The sequence below is a fragment of the Stylophora pistillata genome, chromosome 12 (assembly GCF_964205215.1).
Source record: "Stylophora pistillata chromosome 12, jaStyPist1.2, whole genome shotgun sequence".
Lineage (NCBI taxonomy): Eukaryota > Metazoa > Cnidaria > Anthozoa > Scleractinia > Pocilloporidae > Stylophora > Stylophora pistillata.
Window position 1 is genome coordinate 8,406,213 of NC_142530.1, and position 18,459 is coordinate 8,424,671.

At 37.9% G+C, this 18,459-nt stretch overlaps 2 protein-coding genes across 4 annotated transcripts in view; both read right to left on the reverse strand.

Moving 5' to 3' along the window:
- Positions 1 to 544: 544 nt before the first annotated feature.
- On the reverse strand, positions 545 to 7,664 carry LOC111334480 (putative N-acetylated-alpha-linked acidic dipeptidase). The gene is made up of 5 exons (XM_022940235.2): positions 7,343 to 7,664; positions 5,460 to 5,670; positions 4,861 to 5,052; positions 2,716 to 2,992; positions 545 to 2,362 (listed from the first exon to the last, which is right to left on the reverse strand). Exons 1-5 carry the CDS (start codon positions 7,612 to 7,614, stop codon positions 1,110 to 1,112), a joined length of 2,205 nt encoding a protein of 734 aa, XP_022795970.2. The 5' UTR covers positions 7,615 to 7,664; the 3' UTR covers positions 545 to 1,109.
- A 5,372-nt stretch (positions 7,665 to 13,036) lies between these two features.
- LOC111334460 (uncharacterized) overlaps positions 13,037 to 18,459 on the reverse strand; it is a 30,692-nt gene continuing 25,269 nt past the window's right edge. For 2 of the 3 annotated variants that reach the window (XM_022940200.2, XM_088741263.1), the window contains 12 exons: positions 18,298 to 18,414; positions 17,810 to 17,923; positions 16,990 to 17,367; positions 16,546 to 16,662; positions 16,217 to 16,333; positions 15,540 to 15,656; positions 15,225 to 15,338; positions 14,988 to 15,101; positions 14,426 to 14,542; positions 13,993 to 14,140; positions 13,602 to 13,755; positions 13,037 to 13,140 (listed from right to left, as the gene is read on the reverse strand). In XM_022940200.2, the coding sequence (XP_022795935.2) occupies positions 13,614 to 13,755; positions 13,993 to 14,140; positions 14,426 to 14,542; positions 14,988 to 15,101; positions 15,225 to 15,338; positions 15,540 to 15,656; positions 16,217 to 16,333; positions 16,546 to 16,662; positions 16,990 to 17,367; positions 17,810 to 17,923; positions 18,298 to 18,414 (1,595 nt within the window). In that variant the 3' untranslated portion in view covers positions 13,037 to 13,140; positions 13,602 to 13,613. The remainder of the gene's footprint in view (positions 13,141 to 13,601; positions 13,756 to 13,992; positions 14,141 to 14,425; positions 14,543 to 14,987; positions 15,102 to 15,224; positions 15,339 to 15,539; positions 15,657 to 16,216; positions 16,334 to 16,545; positions 16,663 to 16,989; positions 17,368 to 17,809; positions 17,924 to 18,297; positions 18,415 to 18,459) is intronic. The other variant, XM_022940203.2, reaches the window with a different exon arrangement.

The following is an 18,459-nucleotide window of genomic DNA, read 5'->3' on the forward strand; positions in this document are numbered from 1 at the left end:
TGAGTCTTAAGACTCTAATATCATCCCAAATGATGTTTATTCTAAATTGTCTTCGTTATATTTCCTTTTACTTTCATCTTTATTTCCATCGGCAAAAGCAATTTGAAAAGTTATTCCCAGTACATGAACTTGATAATTCCAGGCCACCGTGATCGACCAAAACAGGTTTGCTTGCGGTTACTTTCTTCTTGCTGATAATCAACGCTTCGAAAGGCAGCAGTAAAATTGAGTGGCTTTCCCCTGGATGAACTAAAATTGTGTCTTGATAAGGTGTGTTGAAGGAACCAATCTGTGAAAAGCTTAATTATGAATTTAGTCTGTAATCCACATTTATTTCAGTTACTGTTGTCGATGAAAGTTCATATGTATGAATTTATCTGTATCATTTTTAAAATTTCAATTCCATATGGTAAACATGATCGGTTTTGTATCGATCTGTAACTCATCAAGTCATTAATCCCAAGCAACCCGTGACTCTCGAAGAAGCAAGCGATTTTTTAAAACTGTTTCAAACAGTTTTAAAAAGTTAATACTTTTGCACCAATAAAGTAGCTAAAAAATAATATATTTCTTTCATGACGTAAAGAAAGGAGCTCTCAACGGAGAGCAATGATAGACATTTGGACGGTACATATTGAGTACAGTGGGGTGGTAAAATTCTCGTGTTCGAGCTCGGAGAGCGAGAAGAAATATAACATTTTAGATACAAAGACTTCTTTAGAGGTGTTGCAATCAAAATTTTGAGAGCTCTTTCATCATGTTATTGTTAGAGCTAACCTTTAGTAACTGCCATTGTATATGATATGATAAACGTTGCATGTCAAAAGGAATGCTTTTATCCTGTAAAATGGAAGATCCTTGTAGTTTTGAGGATAGCCCTTAAATTTGACGTTACCGGCTCACCATCTTAGAACCCTGAAGTATTGTATTTTTCGGTTTTGTGGGACTACTCACTTAAAATTGAAAGACGGAAACCAACCATTTTTCCTTCCAAATTATTTCAAGCCTAATCTATTCCCCTTTTAGACAAGGTTTCTTCGTTGAAAAGTTCTAGTGTAGGCTTAAGAAAAAATCTCGCATGTTGATGGTCTTTAATTGTATCTGCTTTCCTAGGTAGGTAGTGGTTTTAATATTTCCGCCGCAGACGATATCGCCTCTACAACTAGTGACATCTGCTTTTTCACTTCATTTATGTTTCCTTTTCCGTTTTTATGTGCCTGCAAAACCCCCGGGAAGGGAAAGGCTGTGCGCGAAAACAAGTGCCTGGAAAGAAAAAGATCTGAGAGCATTGAAGAACTGATGAAAGCCTTCTCGATTTGCACCATTTGGTCGTTGACCATGCGTATGCGTAATGGATCAGTAGTATCCGGATTTAGTTTTGACTTGGCTCGTTCGAAAGCGTGGCTGGCTTCCATGAAGTTGTAAATTGCTTTTTGAATATACTCAGTCGGAAGGCTTTCGTTATGCATTTCTTTGGGAAGTGATTTATAACCGGCTAGTAACGCATTTGCGTAACGTGTGACATCGAATGGCAAAATAGGTGTGTCTGACAGTTCAATCAGCAGTCCTCCTTCAAATTTTGTAACAGCCTCGTGAAATTCAAACTTTGGGTCGATGAATGTTTTCATCCAATAGAAGTTATCTTCTTGCGTGTGGTAGACGGGATACAGCTCCATGTTACGCCCATAGAAGTAGCTGAAATCAGCGGAAGGTATCCCCAAATACAAATAAAAAGGAAAGTAATCACTGAGAAAAAGGTATGGTACAACATAAGGTTCGCTGGGATTGCTGGAAGAAGGCATTCTATCCACCATGATGTCATATAGACTGGTTTTATTCCCATACGCGTTGGGATCTTTTACTTTCTTAGCCCAATCAAATATGGCTGTCGAGAGAAGGGGGCAATTTTGGGTTATTAGAACGTAGTTACCACCAACAGCCACGTCTGTGTTCAAATAAACAACGCCTCTATCAGATAGTATCTCTTGATTCTGTTCTACCCATTCTATTGAGCCAATCAGGCCAAACTCCTCCGCCCCCCAGCTGCAGAACTTCAAAGTGCGTCGAGGTCTCCATCCTTCTCGAAGCATCCCGCTGACAGCTCGTGATATTTCCAGTAGAGCTGCGGTGCCACTTGAGGGGTCTGCGGCTCCCAAAAACCAAGCATCTCGATGGCTGCCGATTAATACATATCTGTCGGGTTCCTCAAGACCATAAATGGTTCCAATAACATTATAGATAGATTTTGTTTCTACCACGTTATTGACAGAAAGTCGCACAGTTGTGTCTGAGCTGGTGAGACCTGTGGCATTCCTGAAAGAGACATTAAGTTCTGTTTGCCATTCTTTTGGAACCAAATTGCCTGCAAATACGAAAAAGAAGGCTTTGAAAAAATAAGGAATTGAAAAATAGTGAGAGGACTTGCAAAAAAAAAAGATAGAGAAAACGTCTCACTGCTAAAAGTACTTGCAAAAAACATTTTGAGTAGAACGTCTCCGGTCGTTTTCAGATTGGAAGTTTACAAAAAAAGTGGAACTTGCAAAAAAATAGGATAGAGAAAACGTCTCACGTTGAAAAATCTATGCAAAAACAGTTTTAGTAGCATCGCTCTGGCCGTTTTCAGATTGAAAGGTAACAAAAATGAAAGATAACTGGGTTCCTCCTTAATAGTTTTGTCTTTCAAAAAACAGTAACGAAGTCAAATTTTTCTCTTACTTTGAAGGTGACTTAGTAACTCTACAGCATCATTATAAGAGATTGGCTGTGTTGGAACTGCTGCGAAGACAGTCAAATTGTTTGGTCCTCGGTACATTCCTTTAGTAGATGGCAATCCACGAGTGAGGGGGTCACCAAAGTTTGCAGCCTCTGGTCTTTCGAAAACAGCATCGCCAGAGACCTTTGACGAGTAGGGATAAGTACCATTTGGTCTAGATGAGTGCACATCCGGAAATATAAGGGCTCCGACAGCTCCGAGTTCGACCGCATAGTCAGTCTGTTATGGAAGGGACGGTGTTTTAGAAAATAAGTGTGTTTTAACTTTACATTGATTTTGCAGCTAAGAGAATGCTTTCATTATCAATCGAAATGAGTACTCTGCATTGAAAAAGGGACAATACAATTAAATGAAAAACAACAGGGATATCGTTAATAATCTACATGTACTATTTATCGCAAAACATCCCAGCTGGCTTGTGTTCTATCTTTAAGACTGAAATTCGTGTGAAACCATGTAGGATCTCCACTCAAGAAAAGAAATACACCATGGCAGTCATTTAATATGACTTTCCGATTCGGGAGGCAGTGTGGCCGAGTGGTCAGCGTGTCGAACTCGCAATCCGCCGCTCCCGGGTTTGAGTCCCGCCTTGACCACTACCTAGATTTGTTTCACAGTAGCTCCGAGTTCAAATCCTCGGCCACGCTTCTAAATAGCCAACTGGTTTGTCTTCGGTCAGTTGGGATTCGTAATAATGTTATGTTCAATTCAAATTATTTGTTTCAGTTGTTTGCATGGACCACAATGAGAACTACTGGTTCTACCAGTAATTGTGTATTTTCTTTTTTTCCGGACCAATACTCATGGTCTTAAAGTAAGGGAGGAGAATTTTCTACCTTTCTATAATCAAGAAACAGATAGATATTCTAGTCTTCTCGGATAAAGACGAATAAACCGTAGGTCCCGTCTCCTGCATGGTTAGGGGTAGGAGACGTTAATTCCGCACGAGATTACTGTTTAGTGGATGTCCTCCCCTGGGGTGGGATGGGTGGGTGTTGGCCCTGAAAAGCCCTATGGGGAGTGGTCAATTAACCTATATGTATGTCAATTAACTTATGTATGTCAATTAACCTATGCCCATTTCATTTGATTGAATATTATTAACAACCCTTGAAGCACTTTTACTTTCTGGGTTTTGTCGTGAACTGATCATAACTGGTCATAAGTATCTGTTCTAATTAACCTGAGCCATAACTGCTCGTTTGAAATCAAACTAGAATATATTGAGATATTTGGTTTTTTCAGTTAAGTCCATCATGTAAATTAGCCACCCTAAAGAGTTTAAAAGCTAACGTTTAGAGCATTAACCCTTCGTTAGAACCCTTCAAAAATTAGCCACCCTAAAGAGTTTAAAAGCTAACGTTTAGAGCATTAGCCCTTCGTTAGAACCCTTCAAAAATTAGCCACCCTAAAGAGTTTGAAAGCTAACGTTTAGAGCATTAGCCCTTCGTTAGAACCCTTCAAAAATTAGCCACCCTAAAGATTTTAAAAGCTAACGTTTAGAGCATTAGCCCTTCGTTAGAACCCTTCAAAAATTAGCCACCCTAAAGAGTTTAAAAGCTAACGTTTAGAGCATTAGCCCTTCGTTAGAACCCTTCAAAAATTAGCCACCCTAAAGAGTTTAAAAGCTAACGTTTAGAGCATTAGCCTTTCGTTAGAACCCTTCAAAAATTAGCCACCCTAAAGAGTTTAAAAGCTAACGTTGAGAGCATTAGCCCTTCGTTAGAACCCTTCAAAAATTAGCCACCCTAAAGAGTTTAAAAGCTAACGTTTAGAGCATTAGCCCTTCGTTAGAACCCTTCAAAAATTAGCCACCCTAAAGATTTTAAAAGCTAACGTTTAGAGCATTAGCCCTTCGTCAGAACCCTTCAAAAATTAGCCACCCTAAAGAGTTTAAAAGCTAACGTTTAGAGCATTAGCCCTTCGTTAGAACCCTTCGTCAGACCCTTTCTTCCATTCGTTCAGCAAAACATACGTCAGCTTTGAAATTCTTTACGTTAGCTAATTATCTTATCATGCTTCCCAACTAACTCAGCACCACAGCTTCCTCAGAAACTAACCGCCTTTGTTCATAAGACTATATTTACCTGTGCATGAATTCCTCTTCCGATGACAATTTTGTTTGTTAGAGATACATTAGTGCGGTTTAAAAGGAGATCGATGTCATCTTTGGATCCTTTGTTAATATATACGAGTTTGCCCTCAACAGTTCCGTTCGGTGAGTATGCAAAATATGGAAAATAGTCAAATGCTTTCTTGGCAGTTGGCTCAGATTTTGCCTACAAAAAATGGTGAAAAAAAAAGAGATTTAAAATGAAATTCAAATATATATTATACCATGATATGAAAAAGCTGATCATTTGTTTGCTTGTGTTTACGAAATCGTTTCTTGGAAACATAAGCCCTAACGTTCACCAAATGATACTTTCACTTCTATATACCTCAAGTGTTAAGTGTTTCAGTTTTTAATGCCTTACAAATCGCTACGCACTAAGAGGGTACTGTAGTTATTTCCCTTTTAGTACTTAGATGTTCGACATTCCGTCCTGATTTTAATTTTCATAGTGGAATTTTGTTTTCTTTATTGGCTGGCTATTTTAACTCTATTTCGACAAAAGAGAGGCCCCCAATGCCAATGTAACATACCGAGTGATAATGGCTATTATGCACCAAACTGTACACTTGCCTTTAATTTTCCCAGAATTGTCAGCGATTTCGTTCCGTTTACAAAGACCTCTACTTTGTTTGGTTTGTCTTCTTGAGGGAGAGAGAGTGGTACTATGTACTCCGGCATTTCCACTTTATCAAACCCATACACCCTCCATTTTTCTGCTATATGTTCAGCAAGTTCTCGTTGACGCCGCGATCCAGCCATATGAGGCTCTAATGTAATGAACCTGTATTGGAAATCAAAAAAGCAATTCATTACTGAGCGTGCATTTTTAACCTTACATATAGACTGGATAAGTTATACTGAGACTACGGCTACGCTTGGATTCGAAAACGCAGCTGCATTTACTCAGTTAGGCATACTGTCCACAACTACGCCAGAGGAATTTGTCACCCAAAACGAAACTTTTTGAAGACGGCGGTTATAGTGGATAATTTCGTAAACACCGTCGGAGGAATTCGTCACCGAAAATGAAGCTTTCCGAAAACAGCGGTTGGGGTGGATAGTTTTGAAAAATACCGGCTCAATCTTCTCGTGTATATGGATATCTTTTACCGAGAACGGAGCTCTTCGAAAACGCTGCGCGCCTCGTTGGCTATCTATTATCTCATATCGAACGCGCGCTCGTGGAATAATTGTTAAATATAATACGACGCTCACAACTAGCGGGCAAAGCTTCGGCTTTTAGCGCGCATGTTCAAAGTTGCATTTAATCCTTTATCGGGCGGTTCATCATTGTGGTGTGGACACCGATATTTTTATCTGTTTTTCCGTGTGAACGCAGATCTTTTGATGCAGATTAATTTAAAAAGCCGTTTTCCAATTTAACGGGCACAGTGTTTGAAATTATCATTTAATCTACAACGAGCCCTAATGGGGTAAGCTAAGCAACATATATAATTAGTTACACATTTACAAACACCATCTACATTTGCGGTCACAAATACTGCCAAACTCGGATGATTTTTTTTTTCGGTGAAGAAAGTCTACTTTTCAGTTCCTTCTCCTTTACAACCCTTATTTTTGGTCGGCATCATTAATATCAATTGGTTATGAGCAAAAAATCACTCAGGTTGCATTCGATTATCTACGTTTATGGCTCGTTACCATAGCTGGCGAAGCATTTTATTTGTTTCAGAAACTTAAATTGAAAGCAAAATATTTATTTATTTGAAAAGAAAACACATTGATCAGTGTCTTTTTATTTCCTTTTCTAGTTGCGAAATTCATGCATTAGGAAAGTTTTTTACCTTATTTTTCCAAAATAACCTCATTTGGAAGAAAAAAGTCATGCCGGCTAGAAATCGACTACATATTTCAGTCAGTATCCCTTAAGAGGATCAGTTCACCAAACATTTAGCATAATCTCGTGTTGCAGTCAACATCATTACCATGCTCCTACTCTTTTCTATGAGCAAATTCTAATCTTATGTTTAGAGTGCATGAATGCTTGGCGTATGATAAAAATCCTTGGGGTGTCTTCTCCCCCGCATGTCAATCACGTCAGAATTAAGGATAGCTCTAATTCAGGAACGGAATTTTTTATGAGCCGTACTTCTGTGAGGCTACAAGTAATGTGTTCTGCCTAAAGGTAGCTACTAAATTGTTTGGTTGTATTATCCACAAGTTAAGCGTTTGAATAGAGTAATTAAATAAGTTTATCATAATTTGGCATCAGTCGAAAGAAAGAGTGTCAAGGTTAGGCTGGTGAAAAATAATGCGAAATTATGCTTAGACATTTTTAACCGCTTTCTATTTTCTATCATTTAGATATATGTAGTGTCAAATTATAAACATGTATGTGCCACTCTCCGTTCTATCATCAGCAAGGTGATAAACAATGCATTTAGATCCCTTTGTATCGTAAATCTTAAAGGAAAGTTAAGGAAAGCTCTCACCTGAGGTTTTCTTCGAGGTTTTTGGCCTGTACTTCCTCTTGAAACATGTCATGGTACTTTTCCTTGCTGGATGGAAGAGTGGGTTTGGGTTTGTTGCCGTTATTATCTCCTCCATTGCCTGGTCGGCATATTACAGCGTTTTTCTCAGCCTTCATTGCGAAATAGCCAATAAGAAACGCCGCAGTTGAGAAAAGGACAACCAAAAGAACGACAATGAAGACCTCTCGGCGTCGTATTGATCGCCTTCTAACTTCTGGAAGTTCGAGCTCCATTTTGGTTACAGTCAGGATACAAGTCTGAACTCGTTCAAACACATTGCAAAATATTTTCCTTGGTCTAGGGCCTAATTGCATATCCTTGCTGACAGACCTGTCAAATGAAACGAGTGCACGGTATTACAATTTTAATTAAAGTTTTAACCCATTCAAGTGCTACAGGGAAAACATTGTTCTGTTCTTTAGAAATTTTAAGCAATTTGCCCAACATTTTTATGAGCTTTTTTAAGATCGTCGAGTATGCATCGTGTGGTGGATCAAACCTTGGTCATATCGCTCTTTGCTTTACTTTGGGTTCCCTGTGTTCCTTTCGACAAGAAAGAATCGAATGGTTAAAGGGTCACGACACTGGCAATGACTGACTTGAAATAGACAACTAATCAAATGATTTAGTTTCTAGAAAATGAAAAATTGAACGGAAGAAAATTGTCACATCCTTGTTAACTAAGGAGAAGTTTAAAACGCTTTTGTGACCTATACGACATATTTTAATCGTCGATACCTCAATTAAGATGATTCTACAATACATTATAACGCTGTGCGCTATCCTTCTCGACTGGAGATCACATTGATTTGTTTGACTTCGACACTCAACACCCTGATTGTAAAAGCAAACTTTCCCACGGTTACTTTTTTGTTTGTTTTTTTAATGTTTACTGACCTCGATTTGGACCTCATCTTAGCTCTTGTTTTCGAGGTTTTAATAATCTAAATTAGTTTTTTTCGAACGTCGTGTGGACAGCAACTGAAACTTACTCAAAAGGTGCTAGAACGTCATGGGCAATTCCGCCTGGTAGCTCTGTAAGGACAAGACAATATTCATCAGATTTCCAGATCGTTGTCGCACAATGATGTCTAAATAGCTTTCCCAATACAATCTCTTCCGTTTTATACGGTAGCTAATCATAGACAACGTAATCAGTGTGAATAATTTCCGAAAATGTGCACCGAACGTTTTAAAAACAGCCTTTTTATCGAATGGGGTTTTAGATATAAACTTTAATTTGGCAAGAAATTAAATTTTTAATTTGTGAGCGTTTAGTTTTGTTTATTTTAGTTGATTTATCTTGTAAATTTTCAAAAGTTGATTTTTTCATAAATTTTCATACATTTTCATAAATTTTCATAGGTGATTTATCTTGTAAATTTTCATAAGTTTTTTTTTATCTAAATCAAATAAATGTAGACATTAGAATATCATCATCATCATCATCATTACTATTACTATTATTATTGCCGTTATTATCATTATTATTATGTCGTTATTTTCATCATTTTTTCTTTACTTTCCGTAGTGATTTCCGGCGCGAAAAAGGATTTTGATGAAATATTACAAGCGTCAAAATAGGCTTCTGTTGTCAACTTGTACACGTATATCGATTCCAAAAATCCTCAGTAAGGTTATCCATCAAATATCGATAGAAATTTAGTCGTTCCAAGGTCCTGAGCCAAGACATACAGAGAAAATAATTAAGTCCAAGCGATATATATATATATATATATATATATCTCCTTGCTTATCGTAATTACATGTATGAAAAAATAATTTTTCCAAAAAAAAAAGACAAAAAAACACGTGTCGGGAAATTCTTTTTACCCGCAAATAATCAACTAAGGCTCTTAAAGTTGAAATAGAAGGCCCTCGATTCTAACTAGGGTAATTTCTATCTAGAATAAATCAGCGAGTTATAGGATGCAAGATAATCGCGAGAAAGTCTATAATACCATTTTAAATACCATTTTATTTTATAGAGGCGTAGTTTAATTTAATTTTTTTACTTTTTCTTTTTCATTTTCGATTCAGCTCGGGAACAGGCCCTTCTTGATAATTGTGTATAATTAAAACTAGCAGGAATGACAATTGATTTTCGCAAGTGCTGTGTCGATTCATCATCTTCTCGCAGTATTTGTTCTTTACTGAACATTTCCAAAGCCCTTGCGTCAACAATTAAAATAGTATCCCATTTATGTTTACTTTCAAAATGACAGCTGACTAAAGAAGTGTAAAGAAGTGATTAGTGTGTTAAATTCTACACAATAAAACAAGACAGGGAGACCGTTTTCATTAGGACGAACTCTTTCATTGAAACTGCTGTTTGCATAGAGTGGGAATTCCACCGAGATCGTATCAAAGACTGCCAGTTATCTGTCAATGACAAACCATGGACAAGGAAAAGAAATTAAAATGATAAAAAGACAACCACGCGTAGAGAAAGTGTCTATTGTTTAAAAGAAAAAGGAGGTAGAAGAGGATGAATTAGATAGAGCGAGAGACGTGTTTGCATTGTCACAAATGTTAGCTGAAGAAGCGCACTTAGAAAGTTCGTGATGCCTTAGCGTGCATCATACGCGAATTTACGCCTAACTTCTAATTAAAATCGCACTACAAATATTCGAGCCACTGAAAAATGCAAATCGACCGACCAAAGGACATAATTAATTCATGCAGATTTCTTAAGGTAGTTTTTTGATGAAGTTAAAGAATGCTATATCATACAGCTGTAATGGAGAAAAATGATGAAACACTGATGAAACATTTTATCGATAATTTCACGATATCTGTTTGTTACTAATTGACTCTCATCTGTAGCCAGGGGGTGTGGGGGTAAATTTCTAAAGAAACTGTTGTACAGCGTCGGTGGGGCAGTGTAACAATGTAATTTTGGTTTTATTAACCGAGTTGATTGTGCAAGTTGACCACCGTAAAGAGTTTCAAATCAATCCATGCCAACCGTGACATCCGCCATTTAGTAAGTAATCCGCTAAATAGAAAACGTTATTATTATTATTACACGACTCGGGCAGTCAGAGGGCCAATTACTAAAATCAACCAACCAAAATGCTCTATTGCCGGTCAATATTCTCTCAGTATTGGACCGGGCACTGTCCCGAATGCTCCCGAATGATACCGCACTTGTGTCCCTTTGAACTTCAGTCGTATAATAAATCTCTTATTAACCAAGCTTGCTCGGGACCGTACTGGAAGAATATCGGCCCTCGGTCTTTTATGTACGGACCTCGCTGCGCTCGGTCCGTACTGTAAAGACATCGGGCCGATATTCTACCAGTACGCCCCTCGCGCTTGGTTAATAAGATATATGTATTGTATTTATTTTTTTCTCCATTTCAACAAATTAGAGTCTAATGAATAATTAAATGTAAGATAAGAGGATGGAGAAGGGCATAATATAGCAAGCTAATCAGAAGCCCTTTACTTTAAGTTACATTTTTTCATACACTAAATAGAAGCGATGCAATTATAAGATACATATATAAGATACAAATATAAGATACAAATATAAGATACAAATATAAGATACAAATATAAGAGAGGGAATAGGAATCACACCTTAAACAGCAAATACGTAAATAAAACGTGCTCAGAGGAAGACATTAATCACTACTGAGAAAGGTAATGTAAGAAAAGTGCTCTTTTGAAAAAGTTTTTTTTGTAGGCTTCTCCCGTATAGGAATATAATTCCAATAGTAGCACTTTATAACTTTTGGACATAATCTCCTTATATCTATTCTGAAGGGGCTAGGGTTCAATTGTTGCAAATATGTATTTCTAGTGGCATAATCATGGTCTCAGACACAAAAGAAAGTGCAAAATTAGAAGATTTTTTGTCTACAACATGATCGTACAATAGTTGACACGTACTCGATTTAATTATGTCGAGAAGCTTGATTAGGCCAATGCCTACATAATGGGGAGTAACACGGTCACAAGTTGGTACATTTTTGATGATTCTTATAGCTTTGTTTCGTAGCTTTACTAAGACAATGGAGCTTCGTAATTATTACCCCACAATATGCAGCCGTATGTTAAATAAGGATATACAAGTGCATAGTATACACTAACAAGAGACTGAATTGTTACCTGTCGTTTCAGTTTTGCGATTATGTTTAGACTTTTGCATATTTTCTTGCTAATATAATTGATATGATCATGCCATGACGGAAAGGAATCGATAATTAATCCTAAGTATTTAACAGTGTGAGACTGTTCAGGGTATTGAATAAAGGCTGATAGTTTCTAAAGAAACTGTTTGGGGCTGCGTCGGTGGGGTAACGAAATAATTTGAATATATCAACAAAGTTGAAATGGTAAATTGGCCACCGTTACGATTATAAAAGCTGACGTTTCGAGTATTAGCCCTTCGTCGGAGCTCCGACGAAGAGCTAACGGGCTACTCATGGTCCTAAAATAACTGAGGGCTACTCATGGTCAGAGGGCTAACGGGCTACTCATGGTCTGAGGGCTAACGGGCTACTCATGGTCTGAGGGCTAACGGGCTACTCATGGTCCTAAAATAACTGAGGAGAATTGCTTACCTTTCTATGACATCAATGAAATGGATAGATATTCTAGTCTTCTCGGATAAGGACGAATAAATGGAGGTCCCGTCTCCTGCAGGGTTAGGGGTAGGAGACGTTAATTTCCCACGCGCGAGAATGGATATCCTCCCCTGGGGTGGGATGTGTGGGGGGAAAGGTGAGGTCTTTACATGGACTAAAGCGGCTGCAAGAGGCGCCTGATAATGCTGACGTCCGATCTCAACCTTGGTAGCACTGTAGACCTTAGCAATTCAGCCTATGCTGCTATTAAGGTATCGAATAATTCACTCTCACTTTCACTTACGCAGATCGCTTTGATATCAAGTTCATTTGGTAGAGCACTACACCGGTATTGCAGAGGTCATTGGTTCAAATCTCGTACAGGCCTGAATTTTTTTCAGGCTTTGTTTTCACTTCTGCTCAAGTATTGTTCATTACTGCGAAGATCGCTTTGATATCCATTTCTTAACCCACAGTTCACATTATTTCCATATATTCGCATGTAAGATAAGGCATACAGGAAAGTGATTTTCTTTCTCTGCTCAGGTACGTATATTTTTCTGTCCAGTATTATGCAGAATGTTGGTCAGGTCCTGAGGCAGGAGAAACTTACGCTAGAGAAGGCAGATCTACCAACTGCTTTAATAATGCCGTGGGAAAATCATTTACTGACTATGTTTACCGCGTTGTGTAATGAGCCTGTCTGAAGTTGTAGTAAGTAAAGGATACGAAGGAAAGTTAATAAGTTATTTGACTCAAGGTTTGACCGGGAATCAGTATGTTCATTCGCGTTTGCAGTCCATCTATTTTTGTAACCTTTGCTGCCAGATATATAAATTTCTCGATAAACGGTCTGATAAATTACAATTAATTTTGTGGGAACAACTTCTCTGGATTCTCTAACAGTGACATTACAACCTTAATAATCATTTCTCCTTGCGTCCTCGCAAATCGAAAGTTCATAAAGAACCAATGCGTTTTCATAGCCATTTTAATGAGTTTTATGACCTCTGCCCAAACGGGTCAATCAAGAGTTGGACCAAGTCTTAATCACTGATTAAGATATACGAAATCTAGACCATTTCAATTAATCATTCATTTTAATGGTGATATCTTTGTTCATAACATTTTTCGTAAGCTTTAAAGTAAGTACCATCTGTAGATAAGCTCTTCATTTCCTCGTTTCTGCAAAATTTTTTAGATATAGAACGTTGAGACAGTTATATTTTAAGAAAGTAAGGGTTTGAACCTGGTTGTTTGAGAATAGGGCTGAAAAGAAATATTTTCGGTGATAGTTCATTTTCGACAACTAGAGCCAACTGAGCCAGCATGCGATTGTTGTAGTTTATGGGTGACGATCTGATGATAGAGCTGACTCAGCCTGCTCGGTTTGTAGACTATGCTGATATAATGATTAAGTAATGTGCATGGTTGTCGTATTTATCAAAATATGTTGAGAGGAATCTGTTCTAACTTATACGTTTGTGAACAAATGATCATGCTACCCGGAAGAAATTTAGATGGTGTTTTCTTGAGGTCCTCAATAAGATTACGCAGTTCTATAAATTAAAAGCCTTCGCTAAGATGCTGATTTAAAAACTGACCAGCCACATGATGTATTAAGAATGTCTTCAATGCTTTCTTACCTCTTACGATCTTTAATATAAGGTGTAAACGTAGTTGCTGTTTGCTCCTCCCACACCGGACCAGCAATTGGATGCTTCGCCAAATTTATCATATTTGGTCCCCGGTGGCGCACCGAAACACTCTCCGTAATATTGAATCGCAAAGTAGTACACGCTAAGAGCACAATAATAATAATAAAAAAATCAATAATCTAGGTAAATTATGAATGCGATGTTCTCTGGACGCCCTAATAAGTCTTCGTCGAAATAACCACTCCTTCCACCTGTAGAGCTACAAGACATAATGTAAAACAAATAATGGAGGGATAAAAATTCTATGTAAATGGCTTCTAAGGAAGCTACTTAAGGTAAGAAAAGTGACCACTGTTTTTCGAAAAAAAACAATTCTTACCCCGGTGTGCCTCTCGCAATCTCAGAGCAGTTTTTAACTGTCTTGGACATGTCGCGCCAGTCAATGTACTTTCGTAGGTTCTTTAGCAGTGTCATCGTGCGGTCGTTGGCCCGGTCTCTATAACAACCTAGCTCTTTGAAGGATATTTCTGGAAGAAACAGTGAGCCACGCGGTCACGGTAACCAAAAAGGAAGCGAATAAAAAAAAAAAAAGAAGGAGAAGAAGAGGAAAAAGATGTTTCAGTGCAAGAGAAAGGAGACAGACGATGTATGTATACAAAGACAGACAAAAACTATCGCATATGAATACACAATCAGCAAACAGCTCATTATCCGTGTTACCATCAGTAATATCGAATGCCATATATATACAGCGTTGTTTATCCTGTCAGTCTATATTTGACTCAGAGATACATCTGATGTGCATGACATACTTATCTCGCAGTTGAACCCTGTAATTCCATCTGGGCAAGAGCAATGGTAAGTTCCTTTCTTGTTTTGACACGTGCCACCGTTTTGACAGGGGTTACTCTCTTTACACTCATCTACATCTAAATGAAGTAAAAATGTAGGTTTAAGATTGATCTTGGGCTAATATTCCCTACGTTCCTTTCTGAAATAATCATACATAGTTGGCCGATAAAGCCGTTTTATCAGTGGGAACGCTTCAATTTATGATAGTGTCTACCTGGCTCTCTATTAAGTGCCACCCCGTTTAAACTTATCAAGCAGACATGTTACGCTCTTACGCAATTTATGCTGAAGTTAATCATCGTGCCATACATCGAAACAAAAAATAGCGCGAAAAACACCAATTATTTCAATTGGATTTACTTTCATTTACCATACACTCTTTTGTACGAGCAGTTTCTTTCATTTCAGCGCGACTACATTAAGGCAAGGTGTCTTAGTATAATTTTCCATGACCCCTGTCATTCATCTGAATCTACTTTGTACTAAATCAAATTTTACTTCTCGTTTTAATTGAGTACCTACCATTTTCACAGTTTTTGCCTTCAAAGCCCCTAATACACTCGCATTTGTAACTGCCAGGTGTGTTCGAACAGTTGCCAGAGTTCAAACAAGGGTCTCCCTGACACTCATCGATATCTGTCATTGAATATATTGTTTCATATTAATCCTCATTTCTATTTCAAATTAAATGTGAAGACACCTTTTGATTAAGACAATTGTTTTACCATTGAGTCGAGATTCATCGAAAAACATGCTTACCCTGTTCGCATACCTTTCCTTGAAAGCCGGGTACACATTGGCATTCAAACCCACCAATCAAATTGATACACGTAGCACTATTCTTGCATGGGTTCACCTTGCACTCATCCTCATCTAGGAAATAAGACACCAAAGAGACTATTAGGTTCGTAAAATACCAAAGGGGACGTTTCATGTTTGAAAAAAAAAAACACAAGGGAAGGTAAATAATTGTTTCAGAATATACCACACAGAAACCAAAAAAAATTATTTTATTTCTATCGACAGAATAGAAAATCTGCAAAATAAAAGAAAGAAAAATAGAAATACAAGTACCTTGTTCGCAATATTTCCCTTCGAATCCACTTGCACATGAACACTGGAACCCGCCAATTATGTTTATGCAAGTGGCACCATTTCTACATGGGTCATTTGTAGCGCATTCGTCGATATCTAGGAAAGTAGATTAACAGAAAGATCTAGAGACCTTAAAAACTTAACTCAGATAGGCAATACTTTTAAATATCAAAAGACAAAAAATGTTTCACGCATCCAATGAGCTTGACAACTGCTCAACAACCGTTATGAAAATTGAGGAGGAAGGGTAAGAACGAATTAGTGCATTTGCCCATAATCGACGGAGAAACAACAGTACTTATATGCCAGAGAGGACCAGTCTGAAGCTCATATCCGATTGTCCCTATGCTACAGCAACAACAACAACAACAACAATAGAAAAAACGATAACGACGAAATATAAGACAATAACAAAGGAACAACAACAAAAACATAATAAACGCATATGAGAACGATCTTCGCAGTAAGGAGCACTACTTAAACAGAAGTGAAAATAAGATCTCAAAAAAATTCAGGCCTGTACGGGATTCGAACCCATGACTTCAGCGATACCGGTAGGTCATGGATTCGAATCCTGTACAAGCACTCCCGATGAGAGTGCTTGAAAAGCAGTAAGTGAACATTTTTCTTTAGATTCTTTCTATCTTTATTGTTACCTTGGTCACAGTGCTTTCCTTTGAATCCACTGGGGCATTTACACTGGTATCCACCCGCGCTGTTTTGACATGTGGCACCATTCTTACAGAGACCGCTTATCAAGCACTCATCTACATCTGGTGAGACCAATCACAAACATCTTTTTAGTTAGTATAACAGCTTATTACTTCGCGTAATAACTTCCGCGTTAGAATTTGTTTCGACGATGTGTGAATTGGTATTCGTTCATTCAGTCATTCAATCTTTCTCTTAAATCAATTCATTGATTCATTAATTCCTTTTTTTGTCAACTTATTCCATATTTTGCTACTCATTTGCACAAAAATACCTTGTTCACAGTCTTTTCCTGTAAACCCTGGGGCGCAGAGGCATTGGTATCCACGTTTCATATCGACACAGGTTGCTCCATTCTTGCATGGCTTTGTAACGACGCACTCGTTCACGGCTTAAGTTTAGAGAAGAACAACGTATGGATAAACATTCATTTGGAGTGAAAGACAGAGGAATCGACAGACAGACAGAAAGACAAACACAGACACAGATGCAGGCACAGGCAGACAGACAGACAGACAGACAGACTGAAAATGACTAACGGACTGACGGACTGAATGGCAAAAAAAAGGAATAAATCATGCGATGACACAGACCGATCATTCCCATAGGAACCCGAAAAGTGTGGATCTGCTGTATTGGACTAGAGATCTTAAGGGTCCTCAAATCAGTTTTTGCATACAAATTTAGTGAAAAAAATAGTAGTTTTTTTGTTACTTACGTAAATTAGAGTTTCCACAGTAACGTAGACGACAGGCTGGAGTTCTTTGAAGCTCATACACAAAGAAACCCTTACACTTTTTTATCTTTATTTTAGTAGACCATTTACAGCAACTAGATCCCCAATGAAAACAAACTTGTCTTTCGATGACCTCCCCATCATTTATGGGATGATCCCCGTTCAACCACCCCGGTGCATGCGTTCCACAGTGCAACTGAGGAACACAGGAGTCTGCCATTTTATCGCCAGCGTCTCCTGAAAACCGGTACCAAGCTGGTGCTACAATATCCCTTTGGTCGCACTTATATACTTGTGCATCGTTTCCAGCTGCACGGTCCTTCTCGTCCAGTATCACGTAACTCGAACATGGATCTATCTCTTTAGAAAACAAAGATGCGCGCTTTAATTTCGCTAAACGTAAGGATTTAAAAGCCCTAGCCGGGCATATTGGGAGCGAATGGGAACAACCCAGGTGCCGGTTTTCAGGAGACGCTGGCCATAAAATTGCAGACTTCTGTGTTCCTCGGTTGTACTATGGAACGGTTGCACCGGGGTGGTTAAGCGGTGATTATCCCATAAATCCCAACAGAGATCCCTAAGAGCGGTTGAGTTATTTATTTCTATTTTTTTTTCACCTACTCACTTAAGTCGGTATTACATGGGATACATGTAGATTTATCAATTAATTTTTTTGCTTATGGCTTCTTTGTATATTTCTTTACTTTGTATTTTGATTGGTTTTATGCCATTTGGTTGTTTGGCGACGTAAGAATTTCTGCCAGAAAAGAGCAAATATGCATAACATGAATTGGTTACTTACGGGTTTCGCAGTGCTTGCCAGTAAATCCCGCCAGGCAAACGCATTGGTAACTTCCACGCTGATTGACACAAGTACCACCATTCAAACAAGGTCTAGTGATGCACTCATTAACATCTAATTTAAGAAATCAAGAAGCATTATTACATTGGGTAATACTTCGAAGGACGTTCATGGTAAGTATGAATGGAAACTGCGTGGAGACGTTTAATAACTAAACGACAAATAGAGAAGTAAATGAATGAATTAATTGAAAAATTGATAAATTGGTATAGTAAATAGTTAAACAAATACATATATAAACGAATCAAAGAAACAAAAATTTATTCTCCAACTTTTCCGATAGCACATTTTCAGGCACAATACTTACTGTGAAGATTAACATCCTTGATGAATTTAAAATAACGCATGAATGAATTACTACATGGATCTATCATGGAATGCATCGATCGGTGCGTGGAAGAAAATCATCTTGAAGAAAGATTCTTTACCTCTCTCGCAGTTTTTTCCTTTGAAACCAGGAACACACAAGCAATCATATCCACCATTCTTGTTAACACAGGTGGCTCCATTTTTGCATGGTCTTGTCGTTATGCACTCATTCACATCTGAAAGGTAAAGCCCAAATATTGATTCCTTCAAAATAAAAGGAT